Source organism: Carassius gibelio, chromosome B22, assembly GCF_023724105.1.
Source record: "Carassius gibelio isolate Cgi1373 ecotype wild population from Czech Republic chromosome B22, carGib1.2-hapl.c, whole genome shotgun sequence".
NCBI lineage: Eukaryota > Metazoa > Chordata > Actinopteri > Cypriniformes > Cyprinidae > Carassius > Carassius gibelio.
In genome coordinates, this window is record NC_068417.1 from 28,202,228 (window position 1) to 28,222,074 (window position 19,847).

At 37.3% G+C, this 19,847-nt stretch overlaps 1 protein-coding gene across 2 annotated transcripts in view; it reads right to left on the reverse strand.

Annotated features, from left to right (window-relative positions):
• LOC127988077 (nuclear receptor subfamily 5 group A member 2) overlaps positions 1-19,847 on the reverse strand; it is a 57,832-nt gene that overhangs the window by 18,772 nt on the left and 19,213 nt on the right. For both annotated transcript variants that reach the window (XM_052590593.1, XM_052590592.1), the window contains exons 5-6: positions 4,925-5,044; positions 1,118-1,265 (exon numbers count right to left, since the gene is read on the reverse strand). In XM_052590593.1, the coding sequence (XP_052446553.1) occupies positions 1,118-1,265; positions 4,925-5,044 (268 nt within the window). The remainder of the gene's footprint in view (positions 1-1,117; positions 1,266-4,924; positions 5,045-19,847) is intronic.

The window sequence follows — 19,847 nt, forward strand, 5'->3', positions numbered from 1 at the left end:
TATGGGGCCAAACAGACGGCCAGTCCTGTTTTTTGATGCTGTTTCTTTAATGGTGGAGACCTGCAGCTTTTGTGAATCGGCTACAAGAGCTACCTTGACCTGTAAGCAATGGAACCTCCGATCGTTACTGATAGCTAAAAGCAAAACTGAATGCACTCGGCACCCGAATCTCTAGGAGCAAATGACCTCCTGATTTTCTTAACTCCAATAGAGAAAAAAAATGCAACCTTGGTTTTGTAAGTTTCCAAGTTGGAAGTATAGCTAGAACTTGTGTAGCTTAAGTAGCACTTAAATGCACTAATCTAATGTTTTCTGTTTAAAATTCATTTTTTTGTATTTACATTTATTTTATTAAATAAATAATAATAATAATAATGAATTCAACCAAAAATAAAAAAATCTGTCATGATTCAAACATGGCAGGTCAAGACCACTAGCTTCGGATGTCATTGATTAGTGTATGTCTTGTAAACAGTCATTAACTAAGTTTTCATTCACATATTTTATGCTAATTTTATGACATCGCATTAAATTTGCTAGGTGAAACATAAAAAATTGGAACCATATATTCATATGACTGAGTAATTCACTCAGAAACGCAGAGAATAGAACATGGCAGGTTGACGTGCACATCAGAACTTTGAATTTTGGAAATTTGAAGGAAATTCCAAATATCTGGAAACAGTTTTTGGCTGCACTCTTTAAACCACAACTTTAAAAAAGTAACAGTGGCGTCTACTTCCATTTCTATTTGGAAGAAAATTTCCCAAGGAAATATGATTTGGTCTTTTGATAACACTGAAATGGCACTTTGTTCATAGACTGTTCCTGAAATATGCATATTGATTTAGTGAGGTACTGTATGAAGACTGATGAAGGGTAAATGAGATCTTGGAGCTACATGATTTTCTGAGAATGACAGCTTTGTCTGAACTATTCTGGCATTACCAGTAAAGGAGAGACGGTGGCATTCATAATGATGGTCTTATCGTACAGGGGGAAGTGAATGCGGTCTTGTGGCTTATCTCAAGGTCCAGCAGGAACCTTGGGAGCGAGCAAGTGAGATTTGGATGATGCCCGCTTCTCTCCACCCCTCCACCCCTTTCTCTGTACTCACCCAAGCTGAACAGCACCAGGAACTTGAGGCAGACAAACTCCCTCTGGTCCAGCTGGAGGGATCGTAGTTTGCTCACCAGCTCCTGTGCGTGACTCAGGAGGTTGTTGAGTGTGGCACCGGCTTGGGAGGCAATTAGGGCGTAATCCACCTGAAGAGAAAGGGCGAGAGAGTTTACACACACAGACAATAAAAGTATTACCACAAGCAACATGCCAGATCTCTGAAGGTTTGAGATCTCATGTATAAAGAGGTACAAGGAGCAGGACTGCAAAAGAAATTGGAGGTCTGAAAGAACACTCTTCCCATATTCCACTGGTTGATCAAGCGCATGCCATTGTTTAAACCAATCTGGGGCAATTATTGACTTGCGTATTCACTTTTGGAACTGAAACACTACGATTATTCTGAGATGATGTGCTCATATTTGCTTTGGAACAACAAGAGTTGAAAGGAATGTTTTAGGAAAGTTTAGGCCTTGTTTCTTATTCACTGGAAATTCTACAGTATTTTTTGAATCGGAGTCCTTTCAGTTTAAATGTTCAATCAGACAGACGGCACTTGGCACCACCTTTCGAGTTTTTCCACTCCGTCTGAAATAAGCATGTAACCAGCTCTGGCAGCTCTATGTTTTATATGCCTCTCTCCCTTTCTCTTTTTTCCCAGGCTCCTCTCTGCACAGCAGGGACAGTGCGCTGGGCCGAGGTCTGAATGATAATCAGCATCAAACTGAGCGGCGAAGAGCTGCACGTTTCTCCATCCCTGGTGCCCAGACCCTCGGACTCCAGCGCCCCGCGCCAGACGAGGGTGGTGGGGGTTGTAGAGGCGCGAGTGAGCGGGGGCCCCTGGAGGTCCCCCAGGCTACCGGGCCGAACCCTGCGCGGGACCCCCGTGGCCCTCTCCTCCCCTTTCAGGGGCACTTAATATCTGCAGCAGCAGCAAATTTGTCTTGGAGGCAAGTCCTTAGCTGCCACTCACTGAAAGCAGGCCATATTAAATTTTTATATTTATTGACAATTCATTACCATAATTGACTGCGCCAGGGTTTCTGGATAAGGTAGACTGCGGGCCTCCTAAGCGTAAGGAGAGCTCCCTCTGAGCTGGATTTGCAATTAAAAACGCGGACGGATTGGAATTTATTTATTGTGTAAATATGATGAGTGGAATTTTTTAAAGTCCTGGTTGGAGAATTGCACATTTCTCACCGGCTGTATTCGTGGGTCTCTTCGAGGCCCATATGAAGCTGCTGAAGTTGTCAATTAACTGGGATTTGACAAACTGGCCATGTGCTTCGAGCATTAGTAACCACTTAAAGTAAAAGTAGTGGGATTACACTTAAAAAAAAATACAAATAATAATGCAAAATACTGACAATATTTAACAAACATTAATACTAATCTAAATATTTTTTTTAATGTTGCCTATTTATATTAATATAAGTATTTAAAAAAATACTATATTCCAGTGAACAAACCCACAAAATAAAAAAATACATAAAAAAATAAAAAATGTCTGTCAAATGTTATTTGTGACATTTTTGTTCCATAATGATGACTGAGCAGCACTTGTAGCGAACTGTTTGTAGCAATATCCCCCAATTCATTCTAACATTGTGAATATCTTGTGAATGAATATGAATGAATGAATATTGTGAGTGCTTGATCGTGACAAAATACGGAGACCGGTATGAATATCATTATGATGATTTGGATTCTTCTAAAGGCCTGGGACCTTCAGTGTGAGAGGCAGACATACAGATACAGCAAAAGACGGGGTGGAGGGGGAGATGTACTGTAGGTCTGTGACAAATTGAAAAGCCGCCCATGTAGTGTCATGTGTCGCAGGACTTCAGGACTGATCCCCACAGTGCTTTGCTGCCATACCAACACTGGGAAGAAACAATGACACGTCCTCAAACAAGATGAGAGATGGTGGGGCAGTTCAGCTGACAGTCACGGACAATGTTGTGGAGTAACTACTTATATATATATATATATATATATTATACGCACACACACACACACACACACACACACACACATGCACTATACAGCAGCCTGAAGTTAAACTACTCTGATTTACTGAATCACAATATTGCTTTAATAACTGGCAGTTTGTTTGTTATGCATAAGTCCATGTTCATGCGCGAGTGTGTTGTGTGGCCGGGCTGTCAGTAGTCTGCTCTGGAATAATAGGACGTAATGAACTGTTTGAGTCTTTGCTTTCTCTCTCCCCAAAGGCTTTTTTTTTTCAGCACCAGCTGTTCATTAGGCAAAATATGCAAACAAGGTCTGGCCCTCCTCCACCCCTCCCCCACCCCTCCGCCAGACCTCGCTAATCAAACATAGAGGCGCGCTACGCAGAGCACTCACAATCCAGACGAATCAAAGATAGCGAGCGCTGTGAGCTCTCACAGATCTCCAGATGTGATATCTAACGAACTTTCTCAGATTTGTATTGCTCAGAGGCTGCTCTTTCATGGCTCAGGAGGCTAGAAACCACTTTCACACTAACCAAACAAATCAATTTCTGACCTCAAATAGACTCGACACCAAAAGCTGTTAAAGTGGATTTTTTACTGTCTCAAATGATGAAAGGGAAAAGTAAAGAGCTGTAAAGTATATAATTCAGATATAATTTAGAAATGCTTTTGAGGCATCAAATATGCTTAATTGGTCTTTTCTCTGTCCTTTAGTTGACTTGGTGGAAATCGCATCAGGAGCCAGATTCGAACCCACGTTGATAGCGTTATAACTTTCCAGAGCATACGAGTTTATTCATCATTTTATCTCATTATTGTCTTGAAGAAACAACTGAAATGTTTTTGAGAAATTTTAGATATTTAGTTTGGGTTTCCTTTTTCCTTTAGTTGACTTGATGGAAATTGTGTCAGGAGCCGGATTCGAACTCGTGTTGATGGCTGTATTTTTAATTTACCAGAGCATGAGAGTTTGTTCATCATTTAATATCATAACGGTCTAGAAACCATGTTTTTGAGACAATAAAGATGTCTACTGTAATCTGGGTTTTCTCTGTCCTTTAGTTGCCTTGGTTGGAAATCACGTCAGGAGCTGGATTCGAACTCACATCGCTCGCTGTATTATTTACCAGAGCACGTGTGTTAACCGCTAGGCCATGGCCAGAAAAAACTTATATCATATAATTTATCACCTGTAATTCACTTCTGTTTTGATACATAATCCTATGATAAGCTGTGAACTCTTTGGAAAAGTTCTCCTGCCCACGAGTCCCTGTGTTTGAGCTGTCACTACAGTTAGAGATCACTTTGTTGAGGAGAGAGGATGGAGGGAAAAACATAGAATTAAAAATTTAAACCAAGCCTTACTGACAGGCGGACAGAAGCATATTTATTTATAAGCAGTTTAAACATCTTCTGGAAGTGTGTGTGCATGTGCTGGAGCCGAAGACAGAATTAAAGGTCCTCGTGTGCAGAAAACTTCAGCTGAGCCTGAGGCGTCCGTCCAACGACGTTCCTCAGAGACGACTGAGGTAAATCATACATATCTTCTGCTTTCCCTCCCTGTCCGTCTCTCTGTGTCTCTCATCCCTTCTTCACCGCGATGACTCGTGCATGCTTAACCAAGCATTTTATTTATTCGTTCACCACGCACTTGATAAGAAGTCTACAATTGATTATTCTGGCCACATTAGTTTATACCTAAGCGTAATCTATTTTTAATGGAGTGGCCGGGGCAGTCGATAGCACTTTAAAGGATGTTGATCCACACTGGCAAAAAAGCCTGATGAGATCTACGGGGAGGCATGGAGGAGACTGCAGCGGACGCTCACCTGTTGCCCTGTGACCAGGAGGATGGAGCTCTCTTTGGCGTGCATCACCTGCCGGAAAACGTGGTCCAGGATGAGGAGTTCACTCCAACAGTTCTGGAGAAGCTTCATTTGGTCGTCAACCTGAGGAGAGACCAACATGTGTAAGTGTAATGTGTAAGAAGTAGTTATTTGGGTAGATTATAACTTTTTCCAAGTACAGTAGGTGGGCGTGTTCAGAATGGTTCAGGTTTGGATTTAGCCTTGATTAACTGGATAATCTTTGAAAATGTTTAAAGGGATAGTTCACCCAAAAATGAAAATTCTGTCATTAATTTCTCACCTTCATGTCATTCCAAACCCATAAGACCTTCATTTATCTTCAGAACACAAATTAAGATGTTTTTGATGAAATCAGAGAGCATGCATCGTGGTACATCGTGTTAGAGGAGACTGTCCTCATTGAATAGTGGCGTTATTTTAGTTTTCTTTGTGCAAAACAAAGTATTCTCGTAGCTTCATTTGATTACGGTAGAACCACTGATGTCATATGGATGATTTTAACGATTTCCTTACTACCTTTCGGGGCCTTGAACATGATCGATGCATGATGAAGCTTTTGGATTTAATCAAAAATATCTTAATTTATGTTCCGAAGGTCTTACATGTTTGGTACGACAAGAAGATGAGTAATTAATGAGACAATTTTCATTTTTGTTTTTGTTTTTTCATTAAATTTTTGAGTGATTTCAAACCTTTTTGGTTGAATTGTATTGTCCTGTAGCAACTGTCCTAATGTAAATCAATCTTTTTTTTTTTTTTTAGCATATTTAGAGTTATAATAACGTTATTTTAAATTGTAATAACATCTCACAAAATTTACTGTATTTTAATCAAATAATCAAAGCCTTGGTATGCATAAGAGACTTCGTTCAAGAACAAAAAATAAATAAAAAATTCCACCAGTAGTGTAGAAACAACATTTCACAGTCGAATTTCAGATGGATAAAATCAATTTAACATCAAGTTCTGTTGTTCATTTAATATGTCAAATATGCCACTTTATGGAATTAAAATGGCTTACAAATGGCATTTCTTTTTGATTTTTCAGTCCCAAAAGTTTTTGTTCAGTCATTTGTCATTTGAGTGTAATTTTAACCTTCGACACTGTGTCTGTGTGTTAGTAGTCCGGACAGCCAGTAGGAATCAATATTGGTCTTTGGGTCGCAAGAGGTCATTCTCGTGTGAACTTCACCAAATGTGACTGTTTTTCACCCGCTGTTAATTAATCTGTTTGTCGAGCGATACAGCTTCATTTATCCCTTGTGATTAAGTTGCGTGTTTAGCGTTGCGCAGTTAGGTGCACTCACGTTGAAACTCTCTCACACAGGAGTTAAACGGCTTCAACAACGCATTCATTGTCACCCTTCTTGGGTTCTCATGGCTCCCTTGGTCAATTATTAAACGCAAGAGGTGAAAAGGGCTCTTTGAGTCCAATGTCGGCAAGAATGAGGAAAATTTGTGAAAACGAGTCCCCGTCTGACTATTTGGCTACATGTTGATCCCCAGTTCACCCATGAGAAAAGTTTACAAAAGGGTGATGAAAATACAGAAATGTAATGATTATGAAGTCTCATGAGAACAGCGAGTCGTGAAAATAATACTTGTGGTTTCTCAAGGCAAAGATAACGTGAATGAACTGCCTCTTACTATCTTGGGAGGCTCCATCGATATCTGGTTCGGATTGTTTTGACTGCCTGCGATTCGTGTTTGTGCTGCTCTCACAGTCATAACAAATGCTACAAAATCAATTGGAAGAATGGATTTCCAAATCCGGCAAAGCAAAAGCCTCAGAAAACCAATCAAATCTCTTCTTGTTTGGTATCATTGCATCACTTATATCAACTCTTTTACTGTACAATCGATACTGTATGGCCTAATTTCATAAAATCTCCTGGTTTGAAATACTAGGGCTGCAAGAATCAAATATATGCATTTGGCATTGTTCACACGTCTCATGTTTCAAATCATGCAAGCCAAAAATGCCCGTTCTACAAAGAAACCTGTCATTTAGTTAGTTTTTTGACATGTTGCCCCACATGAGCCTCTGATGCCTGGCACTTTTAGGTCATCAAACAGGGATGAGGGTGCCATGAGTCAAAGCAGGGGAAGATACTGCAGACTGGGGTTTCTGCCAGAAACACGTCAGATGGGCAGAGAAGGCATCTCTGACCTTTTAAAGTGCGTCTGACATCGCTGTTTCCATGTCAGCTCACTTCCCTTTGCACTGTCACAGCTATGTGTAACTCGGCTCTGAAGTGCTCTTACGACAGGCAAGCAATGTCCTCTAATACTGGAGGTAGTGACTTGTGATCAGCATTCGCGCTTTCTGTGTGCATCACTTGTAGAAAATGTTTAGTAATTACATATTTTTCTAAATTTTAACATGGAATTGAATGCAAAAATGTAGCAATGCTTTTTTTTTTCAAACAATCTCAAATACCTACAAAGATTTCTGTGTAAATTTCTGTGTTCATTTTATTTATTTTTAAAACTAAATTTGAATGCAACAATTTACGACACAAAGTTTTTATAATTTACACAAAGTATGATTTACACAACTGACACTCAAATACTTAAGTTTAATTTTTTTTTTGCCATCATTATCCAAACATGAGCATAATGAATTGTGTTAATTGATTGTAAAACTACTTTTGCTATTTTTAAATACTGTTTACTAAAAAAAAAAAATTACAATTTACTGAAGAAAAAAAAAAAAGGTTTTGAAAAAAAGTTTTGAACTATTTACTAAAGTGCCTTTATTGTTAAAACACACAATGGGTATCTAATATGTATGAAAGTTTTTGTTTATGTTTTTTTTTTTTGTGTGTGTGAAATGAGTAGAATTCATTTGTTTTGTAAAATTACTTTTGCTATTTTTAAGTATTATTGAATTTGACAATTTATGAAGGAATGATTTTATAAACAATTTGCAAAGAAAATATCATCACTGTTTAAAAATACAGTATCTATCATTTACATTATAAAAACATTTTGACAACTTTGGGTTTATCATTCAGGATTGGGTTTATCATTTTGATAATTCTGGGTTCATCATTTTGACAATTTCAGGCTTATTTCGACAATCGATGGTTTATCATTTTGATTATTCTGAGTGTATCATTTGAACACTTTTGTGTTTATCATTCATGAAACACAAGATCAAAGTTTTATTTTGTTTTTTTTACAAACAGTTTACACACAAATACATTGTGCTAATGTGTATTTAAATTATAATATGTATATATCACCCCAGCAACCCTGGAAAAATATGCTATATTTGAATATTTTACACTGTCATACAGTTGATGTGATTAGTGTTTTTTTTCCTGCATGGATAACAGGAATAAACTCAACAGATTGTAAATTCAGCTGTATAATCATGACAAGCTAAAAATAAAATGGCAATCGGTTGTTAATGTTTATCTAGATGAGCTGGTGGTGCAAGGTGCTGGAACAAATACCTGGAGGTCAGCCAAATAAAAACATGCTTATTGATTTCACTCCAAAAGCATTCAATTAGGAACCTGAGCTTTTGTTTGACCGCATAGCAAGCGATTAAACATCAAATCTGTTGTCCTACACTGAAATCTCACAATACACAAACTCCTCTCGCATCCCTCGGAAATATAAGAAACTCCGAATTTTGCATTTATTCATGTGCTGTGCTTCCAAATTTTTCAAAATCAGAGCTTTTACTTTTTCTCTTATGATAAAAAATGCATATCCTCCAAGAAACCAATTTAATTTTTTACGGTCATTCAGGCATTGCTAGATCAATGCAGCGATCAATTGCTGAGCCCCCGTCCTGCTCCTAAAGAAGACCCTAAGACCCTGTGTGCCTCAACGGCACGTTGAACGGTATTAAGGATATTGCCAAATGAGTATACCATGATTATTTGCTCTTTTTTTTTTTTTTTTTTAATGTAAACGATGAGCAAATATGTCTTGTTGCATATCCAAAATAAATACTTATTCATCACTGCCTGATAGGGTTGATTGGTGATAATAGAATACACTCCAAATCGCCAAATACAAGCGTTATTTTTTTCTTTATCCCACACGGTTTTGGTAGACTGCCAGGAGCATTGTTCAGGCGCGAGTAACGAGCTTACGCAGCTGGAACTGCTTTTAATAAGTATTTCTTGTTGTTTTTGAAGTGCCCTAATGAACAGATTAATAGAATCTCCTTGAGTGCCCATTAATGAACAGAATGAGACGAATGATTTATTTACAACTAAAGGAAGGCCGTGAGTGTGCGGTCCACAATCACATTAGCATAAACACGAGGAAGCGAGAGAAAAAAAAAAGATACGAGGGGTAGAAAGAAAATAAATCCCATCTGAAATCTTTTGACCTGTTGGATGTGGATGAACGGTGCTGGTCGGTGAAACTACAGGTGAGGTTTGAAGTGCACTTCAATGGTGCCGTCAGGCGGCGAGCTTTGAGTTGTCTTCTGTGGACATCTGTTCGCGCGCTGCTACATGCACTTCCTTTCTGCCAGGCTGACAAATAGCATTTGATGTTGGATGCTTCCCTTCTGTTGGTGATTTTATTTTACTTTTTACAGCAGTTTATATAAGAAAAATAGAGCAAAATAGATCATTACGTGAAGAGGTTTTTAAGGTGCTGCTAAGGTGTTTTGGGTGGTTGTTTACTGGCCCAATCCAAAAAAGACTTTTTTCATGGTTAGGTCCCTGTTTTATTCTTATAATAATCTTTAGGTATCACTAACATCCGTAGCAAAAATGGTAATGGTATAAGTTGAGTGCCTCATCTCTTTATCAACACTAATAGTTTTTGGAAACCTATAAATGTACAGTTACACTCATGGGAGATAATGGAAGTGTCCCCGAATCCCCAGAGGAAGTGCTAACTATTTATGCTGAGGTGTCACATTCTGGCTTCCTCTTTTGCCGTCCCGTGGGAGCTGATTTGACATGCTTTGGATGCTCGAGACTGAAGAGCCTGGTTTATTTGGCCTCGCTTTTCCCTGATCTTGTGGAAATCTCCCGGCTTGTTTGTCATTGCAGGGCCTGTGTTTGCTCTCTTGCTCTCTTGCTGCCGGGGGTCTGATAAGCACGCTGGGACTGAGCAGGTGGCCACCAGCCGCTGCGGCCGCATTGCTTCATATTCGTGCTCCTCTGAGGGAGCTGCCTGGCATCTCACTCTCTCTCCGGACTTATTTTAGAGTCTGATGTTGCTTCATAGGGGATAGAGCCTAGTGCAGGAGTTTTAATTTGTACTAATGTGTATTAATGATCTATAACCGGGACACATTGCTGACCATATTCCAGTAACTGCTGTGTTTTAAACATACAGTTAACCTATGATTTAAAACTGTATCACTCTGTTCCAAACCTGTATGACTGTCTTTCTTTTGCCGAACACAAAAGAAGATGTTTTTAAGAGGAGCTTTTTATACAATGAAAGAATCCAAGAAGGAAATTTAAAGTGCTTTAATAGTCCTAAAGTTTCCTAATAAACTCCACAACTACCGTTGTCTATTTTAATTTGAGGTGGAGGGCAATATTTTTAGTAAATCACAATTTATTTTCAATGTGTTTCTCACAATGGAGAACGGCCCAAAAACTCTTTCATGGTGGGATATCGCAGCTAAGATTCTTCAGAATGTCTAATTTTGAAGAAAGAAAATCACATTGGCATGGAACAACATGAGGGAGAGTAAATGAAATATTTAAAGTGCCCCTATGGGTTATGAAAGGTTCATATTTTGGTTTTGGGAGTCCACAACAACAGGTTGACACTTTAATTGTATCTTATCATATGCATCTATTTTAGATTATTTTAGATTATTTGCTTAAAGACTCCCAAACGATTTGCTCAGCGATTCATTTTCCGAAAACCCTCCTTTGCATGACACAAATCTGCCTGATAAAGCAGCGTTTGTGAGCGCAGTGCTGCTTTGTCTACAGCGTTACCAGGGAAACAGACATTTTTGCCGCTCCAAAAGCGGCACCTAGTGGCAAAGAATAGATTAGAATTTTCATTCAGACCGACTTGAAAATCAAGTTTTCCGAGGTCTGAGCAGGCAATATGCTAATGTTTTATGTTAACGTCAAGATAAAACGGCTTGGGATTCGTTTTAAAAACAAGTTTCAATGATTCAGAGTCAAGTCTTTCTTTTGAGAGACAATAACTTTATACACTGTACACTGTGCAGAACTGTGCAGAATGTTTTCATTCACTTAGAACTGTGTTGCTGCATGAAAGGTCATTTTCAAAAATGCATATGGGGCACTTTAAATACGAAAAGCTATTATATGACTTTAAAAGATTTGTAATATAGAGCAATAGCCATATGCACCACATTTATGGCGAATGGCCAAAAAATTATTTTATTATGGAAAATCGCAGCTAAAGGCCCATTCACACCAAGAACGATAACTATAAAGATAACGATATTAGCGTCCACACCAGCGAACGATGTCTGTGTATTCTAAGCGGACGTGCCTCCGCGTGTCTGCTGCTTTAAATTCTCGAGCTCATTACAGCAGGATTGAGTCTGATTTGTTGGCAACGTTTTTATCGTTCATCAGCAAAAAAAAAAAAAAAAAAAAAGTTCTGAAAGTGATTCCAACGATATCGTTTCTCTTTGCCTTTATCGTTATAGTTGTGGTGTGGACTCCGCTATTCTTTAATATTGAGAACGATTTTTAGAACTATATCTTTATCGTTATCTTTATAGTTATCGTGCTTGGTGTGAACGGGCCTTAAGATTCTACAGAATGTCTCATTTTGTGTTCAATGGAAGAAAGAAAATCACAAGGGCTTGGAATGATTTGAGGGAGAGTAAATTAAATACTTAAATCTGAAATGTGTATTTTCAAAACTGTGTACATTTGTAGGTGCAACATTATTCAAATGTGCTCAAAATGTTTAGATGTGTTGCGCGTGGTGTGTTGCAGCAGTCTAAGAAAGGCTGGATGCAGAAACAGACTCTCAGCAATGCGAACTATCCATGTTGTAATCTTGTCCTAGTGATGTTGTGTCCATGGCACACATAGATTATGTAGGCTTTCACTGTGTGCCTGACAGCGATGTAAATTGAGATGTCATAAAATATCTTTGGGAAAACATTTGCATTCCTTGCAGTAGCTAAATCTGTGAAGACCTCATGGTATTCTTTCTCCGAGGGTCTCTGTGAGGGGGGGGGGGGGGGGGGGGGGTAAACAGATGCACATAATTCATGTGTTAGTGTGCAGGTGAGCAGGTTCGGGACTTGTCCAAGGCTAGCAAGTGGACACCGAGCAACTGTGTGATGCAGGGGCTGGAGGAGGGGTGTTCAATCGATTGAGACGGGGAACAGAGATTGATCAGTTCCCACGGTGAACGCATTAACACTCTCCCAAGTGTGACTCTTGACCTGTGAAACACCCAGAGTTTGATTGGAGGCCCTCAGCAGCCCCTCATCATGTCAGCCCACAATAAAAACAACACACGTCGGCATTCAGCAGAGTTTAGTGGGACATGTCAAACATCTCCGGACATCACAGAGATGAATGAGACTATAAATGCTGCTTGTAATTAGTGCTCAACCCATATGGGTTTTCAATGGCTGATCACATGCTTTATATATATGTGTGTGTGTGTGTGTGTGTGTGTGTGTGTGTGTGTGTGTGTGTGTGTGTGTGTGTGAGTATTAGTGCTGTCAAATGATTAATCGCTATTAATCGCACCCAAAATAAGTTTTTGTTTACATGTGTATTGCGTTTATTTATTGTGAATATATAAATACACACACATTCAGTATATATTTTGAAAGTATTTACATGTATATACATTTCTATAGATATATTATATATAAATATAACATATTTGTCTTAAATTTATACATGCATGTGTTTGTATTTATATATACCAATAAATATACACAGTACACACTTATATATTATTTAAAAGAAAACTTTTATTTTGGATGCGATTAATCGCGATTAATCGTTTGACAGCATGTGTATATATATAAATCAGGATTCCAGTAACCCACTGTATGTGTTTTAATGATTTTGTTCAGAACACAAAAGAATGCGTTTTGAAGAGTAGCTCTTTTCTATACAGTGAAAGAATATTGACACCAAGGCCATAGAGTTCCAAGAAGGGCATAAAAGTGCTTTAATACGCCTCAAACTTTCTAATAAAAGCCACAATCCCGTGTTTCTCTTAAGTTGAGGTTGAGGGCAAGATTTTTAGTGAATCAAAATTTATTTTTTTATGTGTTTCCCACAAGAAAAGCTATTATATGACTTCAAAAGAGTAATAATATAGAGCAATAGCCATATGGACCATATAAAAAAAGCTTTCATTATGTAAAATCGCAGCTAGGATTCTTCAAAATGTCTCATTTTGTGTTCAACAGAAGAAAGAAAATCGCGAGGGCATGAGGGAGAGTAAATTAAATAAATATATAAATCCAACATTTCTCAAAAAAGAAGAAATCCACACCTGCTGTGCCGTGTTCAGCTGCCAGCAGTTATATTTCTACTTCAAGGACACTTACTGTGTATCTCTTCAGAGTGAAACTGAATCAGGTTCTTACAGTCTGTTCTCCATCAATATAACGCCATATTGCCACAGACTTGGCTAGAAAACTATAGTAATTAATAAAGCACTGCAAAGTGCGTATATCGTATATGTACTTTCCTGAAGGGTTTTCGGTTGCTTCTAGATGCTATGATGAAAGACTAATTAATTTAATTCATTCATGAGCACTAAAGTGGCAGCCTTTCATTAATGGAGTGATATTCAATAAAACCACAACCTTTTTTTTCGCTCGGCATGCTTTGCAAAACTCTAATAAGTCTCTTGAGCAACGGCACAATCCAGAGAGAACGGGAAAGATGAAATTAGGTTATGAGAACAAAACTTATCCAAACCGTAGGCCATTTACCGAGTCCATCTTAGTAGCTGTTTCAAACAATCGACATAAAAAAATAAGGTCTCTTCCAATGGTTCGGAGGGCTTAAAGCTAAGAAGCTATCAACTAATTATCAAAAAAACACAGCAGCCCTGATCAATTATTCAGCTGAACATTAGACTCCTAATACACATGCAGTCTGTGGAGGGAAGGCTCTCTGAAGTACCACACACTACGCTACTTTACCCCAACCCCCCTTTCCACGACTCGGTGAGAAAATAATGCTCTCCAAATCCACAATGAGCTGTGCGCGCCACGTCAAACCCCAATCGATCGCGCTTCTCCATCTGTACGCCGCGCACACACACATATTCAAGCGCGGCGTCTCGTGTTTAGAATGATCGCTGTATTTTTATTTGATTTTACTTCCCCTCCCTTGCTGTATTTCCCCCTCAATTCTGCGATTTATGGCTGTCTTTATTGGCGACGGCTGTCGATATTTATGGCTTTTGTGTGACACGCTGACAGACAACAGGAAATGACTCTTGATTGGCTCTGTTGGGAAATGGGTCTTGGTGAGCCGGGGCTTCTGTATTATTTAGCTGGGACATGCAGTCGCCTTCCAGAGTGGCTTCATGCGTCTGTCTGTTCTCGTCTGTAAGAGTACTAACGCAACGCATTAGTAACGGCATCATTTGCTCTTATTGAGGCCCAAAGGAACAGCTGATCTCTCAATGTATATTTACATTCAGGCATTTCATTCATTTTAAACCCTATTTAGAGTAGCTTTTCTAAATATTTATGTATCATTGATAGATTTAATTGCCATCAAAGAGCAGCCTTCTTTGCATGCATTTGGATTAGGTGATATATATATATATACTATATACAACTGAATAATTTCCATCTGAAAGCATGTGATGGAGATTTACCGCTACTATTAATCACAGAACCGAGATGCGCATGACTATCACATGTGATTTATCATGCAGCCCTATGTTTGTTTGTTGATCACAGAGTACAAAGTAGATGAGGAAAACTAGGATGCCGGTGTATTCACAGCACCCCCATTACTGGCTGGAGTGCATGGAATGGTGCGCTGTGATTGGTTGAGGGGATACATCATATTCTGCAGAAAAGGGAATAAGGGAATGGATAAAAAAGAGAGAAAACATGATCTAAAATGTTTTCAGTACCGACCAGATATAATAATGTTTTTTTTTTGTGCCATTTATCGCATTTAGGAAACAAACTCATATATATATATATATATATATATATATATATATATATATATATATATATAGGTGCATGCAAAAAATATATATATATAAGTATTATGTCATCAAAAAAAATTTTAAATTCAACTTTTGTATAATTTACACACATTCACCAGACTAACAGGATGATTTTAGGATGATTAATGTGAGTATAATATATCAGAATAGCATAATAGAGGTCATTTTACTGTTTCAAAATTATTATTATTTTTATTTATCTGCAAGTATAATATGGATTAGAAACAATTAATGAACTGAATTTATAATACAGAATATATTTCACACAATGCACACACCTTTTCTAGTTTTTGTAATTTTAAATGTAATTATATTTGTAATTTATGTTTGTAGAATTACAAACACACACACAAACACACACACTCACACTCACACTCATAAAATAATTATAATATACATTTTTGAAACTAAATGCAATATACTTTGCCATAATATAATAATGCAAAGAAAAAGTATGTATTAGTACAAACATCTGTGTGTATGTTTGTATTTTATATAATACATTTGAACTTTAAAATGTATTTATTATTATGAATTACTATAACAATAATTATTAATTAACTATAATAATGCACACATTGTTTATTATTTACTTATTTATAATTATTTGTAATTTGTTCATTATTTTATAGCTATATACGGAATTTAGTTTTCTTTATATTTCATATATATTTGAACAATTAGACAAAACAATTATATATATATATATATATATATATATATATATATATATATTGAAAAAAATAATTAAAAATTATCGTTTGTTTGTTTGTAATGCTTCCATTTTTATATTATGGCTACATTCAGTATTTAGGTTTTTCTTCAATATCTTATATATATTTTTATACATTATATATACACATATCATCTGGCATTTCGTCAATTCCATAGAGTATACATTCTTTTTTCCTAATCAAACAATTATTATGACTTGATTTTGAGCCAAGACTGTTGTAATGAGTGACACTGGTACAAAGCCTAACAAAAAGTGAACTCTCGTGCCAAAATGTCAGACGCCTGCAGCTGCAGACCACCCTCCTTCACTGAGCCTTACAAACAGGTACAGAGAGAATTCAAAGGCCTGCTGACACAATCTGAGAGAAACATTACTGTCTTAGCTATTATGTCCCTATAGTGCCATTTCTGGCATCGCACCATTGTAACGCAACGCTCGCTAGTTTTAACACCGCTGTCAACACCTCAGTTACTTGAGTGTTGGCCCGGTGTGAATCTGAAATATTTTCCTCTCCCGTAGTTCAGAAACGGTGAAAGCTTCCTTTCATCTTCGTCAGGGGGTCAGGATAAAGAAAGAACGCAATTACCAAAACTATTCTGAAAGTTACGCTCATTGATGTAATGTGTTTGGAAACGTTTTAAAGCGCCAAGACGATGCCAAATGAACCTAAACCGTGAGGCAGAAATAAAAGACATAAGTCGCTTTAATGAACAGGTGGCTTTGTCTTTTTCTGACGCCTCGGTGACGTCTAACGTTCTCCAGCTGAATCGCACATGCCGTTCATCTGGAGCAAATCCATTCACACAGTCCGGTTAAATATAAGTGTAAGCCTAGCCTGCACGCTCCCTGTCTTTCTGGCCTTATCTATTGTCTTTGGGACCTTTCAGCGCGGCCGGAATAGACAGCTGTATATGAGAAGCAAAAATAGACGTCGTAGGACAACTGCTGACAGAGCGAGGTGGAAAGCGGACACTAGAAACCTCATGCCTGCGCTGATTACTACAAGTTAATTAAACCCTGAAGGACAGACAACAGCAGATCCGGACAAATTAAACAAATGCTCTTTTGTAATGTGCCCGTAAAAAGTTTGACACTTTCAGTTGGCGCTGGCGTTCGGTGGATTGGTTTCAAACCCATTACGTAAAACAGGTGCGAGGCCACAGCTGCTGTGCAAATTGAATTTACAAGTGTGAGGTATACGAGGATGAAGAGAATAATTATAGAGGGGAAAAGGCTAAAGCCCGAGTCACATTTGGGGAGCTTGACATCATGGACTTAAGTTGAATGTGGCAAAGTTACGTGCACCTACAAACACTTTTATGCCAGTGTAATGTACAAACATTTAATAAAAAAAATATTCTAAATATTTGCTGAAATATTTATGTCAATGCACTAATATTTTTGCATGCATTTGGATTAAGTAGCTACAACTATATATATATATATATATATATATATATATATATATGTGTGTGTGTGTGTGTGTGTGTGTGTGTGTGTGTATACAAACATTTAATATATTGTAAAATATTCTAAATAATTTCTAAATATAATAAAAGTACCAGATAATAATATGTATTATAAAAAATGCCCCTGTTTGAGAATTTATCCTGTATTTATATGGTACGACAAGCAATATCACACGAGCAGTATCTCATGAGTTTTGATCCTGAAGTTTAAATGTGATTTTATCCAACAGTTCAGTAAATCTGTGTTATTTTCTAAACACAATATGATGTTTTTTGCTCAGTTCTGCAGAGAACACATTACCTTTAAAGCCACAGCAGAACTGTTACGCGTCTCCGAGCAATACAGCGGTGTTTAGTTTCTGAACGAATCTGCGTTTTGAACGAATCATAAAGGCATTTACTGTCGCCCTCTGCAGATTTAGTTCCTTATTTACAGTATCATTTCATAAAAATAAAAAAATAAATAAACATTAAAGGGATAGTTCACACACACACAAAAAATTTAATTCTGTCGTAATTCACTCACCCTCATGTCGTTTCAAACCTTTCTTTTGTGGAACATAAAAGAAGGTTTTTTTGAAGACTGTTGGTAACAAAGCTGTTTCGGTTACCAATGACCTTCAGTGAATGAACAAAAAATACTGAGATCATTATTAAATGATCTTCTATTATCTTCCATACTTTGTTAGGCCATTGTAGCCTAAATATGTGTAATACATACATATATATATATATTTATTAATTTATGATCACATCATATATACTAAAATATTTGAAATATTTGGGTATCAATGCATTTCATTATATATATATATATATATATATATATATATATATATATATATATACTGTATGTGTATGTATATTTACACACACTATTTATATTTTAAGTGTTAGTCCATATTTGTCTGTGAATATATAATTAAGTAATTTAAGATTAATATAACAGTGTCATACATTAAAATAAACAATATTATAATTTTTATAACAATATTAATTTAATAATTTAATACAACTATTTCAGATATTTAAATATCATATGATTACATATATATTTTGTAAAATAAACTTATTTTTTATGGTGATTTCTAGCAATTCCATCTACTAAATCAACGCATTTTGTTCTAAAGCGCCATCTCATGAATGCTGATACCGTGCCGTTTAAATGCAAGGCTGATATTACGGCTCTCGTACGAGACGCTGCTTTGGTATAAAGCAACCATTTACTGTTATGAGGGCAAATGTGCAGCCGTTTTGACTTTTCGACTAGTACATAAGGGGTGAGAATGCTGATTGAGTTGATTTGTTAGCTTAAATCAGCCTCTTCGGAGCAGTTTGTCTGCCGTTGGCTCGGTCTGATTGGGGTGTTTTGGGGCTTCACTCTACATCCTGGTTTTAACAAGCATCCAGTGCGGCCAATAAAAAAGGCTTTTACCTTAATCGCCACCAGATAATATCAAACATTTGTCCCTTTCCCGAGTGCAAAGTGCTTACAAATGCCAAAGATAAAGAAAAGTAAACATATTTCTGTATTTCTCTGTCCTTTTAATCCCGGTTTGTGAGGAATGGCAGCAGCGGTACGAGTCCATCAGCTCCTGGGCAGGACCTAGAAGTTCAGGACAGGCTTTTATCCCTCATCAAAGCAACAAGTGGATGAACAGACTCTTCTCCGTCCGCTCCAAACCCCTCCCTGGAGTCGGACTCTAAATCTCTCCTTTTAACAAGTGGACGCACTTCCTTCCTTCGCCCGGTCAGGCCTTGAGGGTGCAGGACACATTTTTCAGGGAGAAAGAAAGAGCGAAGCTGCCATATAGGAAGCCCTGTATGCAATGCCCCGTGAAAGAGAGCTGTTTTAAGAGCTGCGATCTGATTGGATGATTTATAAGCAGCTTTAGGGAGTCAGCATGAGTATATATCAGTCATGTTTACAAGGTACCGGACTGCTACTATGAGCACTTTTGAAGAAGAACTAGAGGAAAGATTTGCGAAACATCATAAAATCTTGGCATGGCATAAATATTTTGTTTTAAATGATTTTTAAGTCAGTATACTTTATAAAAAGGTTCAATGATTTTGAAATAAGTGTCATATGTGATTTGAAATACAATAAAGACAGTAATATTGTGGAATATTTTTGGCAATTGAAAGAACAGTTTAAATTGATTCATTCTTGAATTTTGAGCCTCATCGCTCCAGGCTTCAGTGTCACAGGATCCTTCAGAAATCATTCCAATATGTTGATTTCTTCATATTATCATCATAATTTATAATTATTTATCAGTGTTGGAAACAATAGTGCTGCTTCAATGACTTTCATTCAATGCATTAAAGAGAACGTTCAAAACAACAGGATTTTTTTATTACATTAATAATGTCACTGTTGTCACTTTTTTTAAATCAATTTAATTCATCCTAACTGAAAAGAAGAACCCCCCCCCCCCCCAAAAAAAAAAAAAAACTAAAAAAAAAAAAAAAAAAAAAACACACACGACAACTTACTGAACTAAAA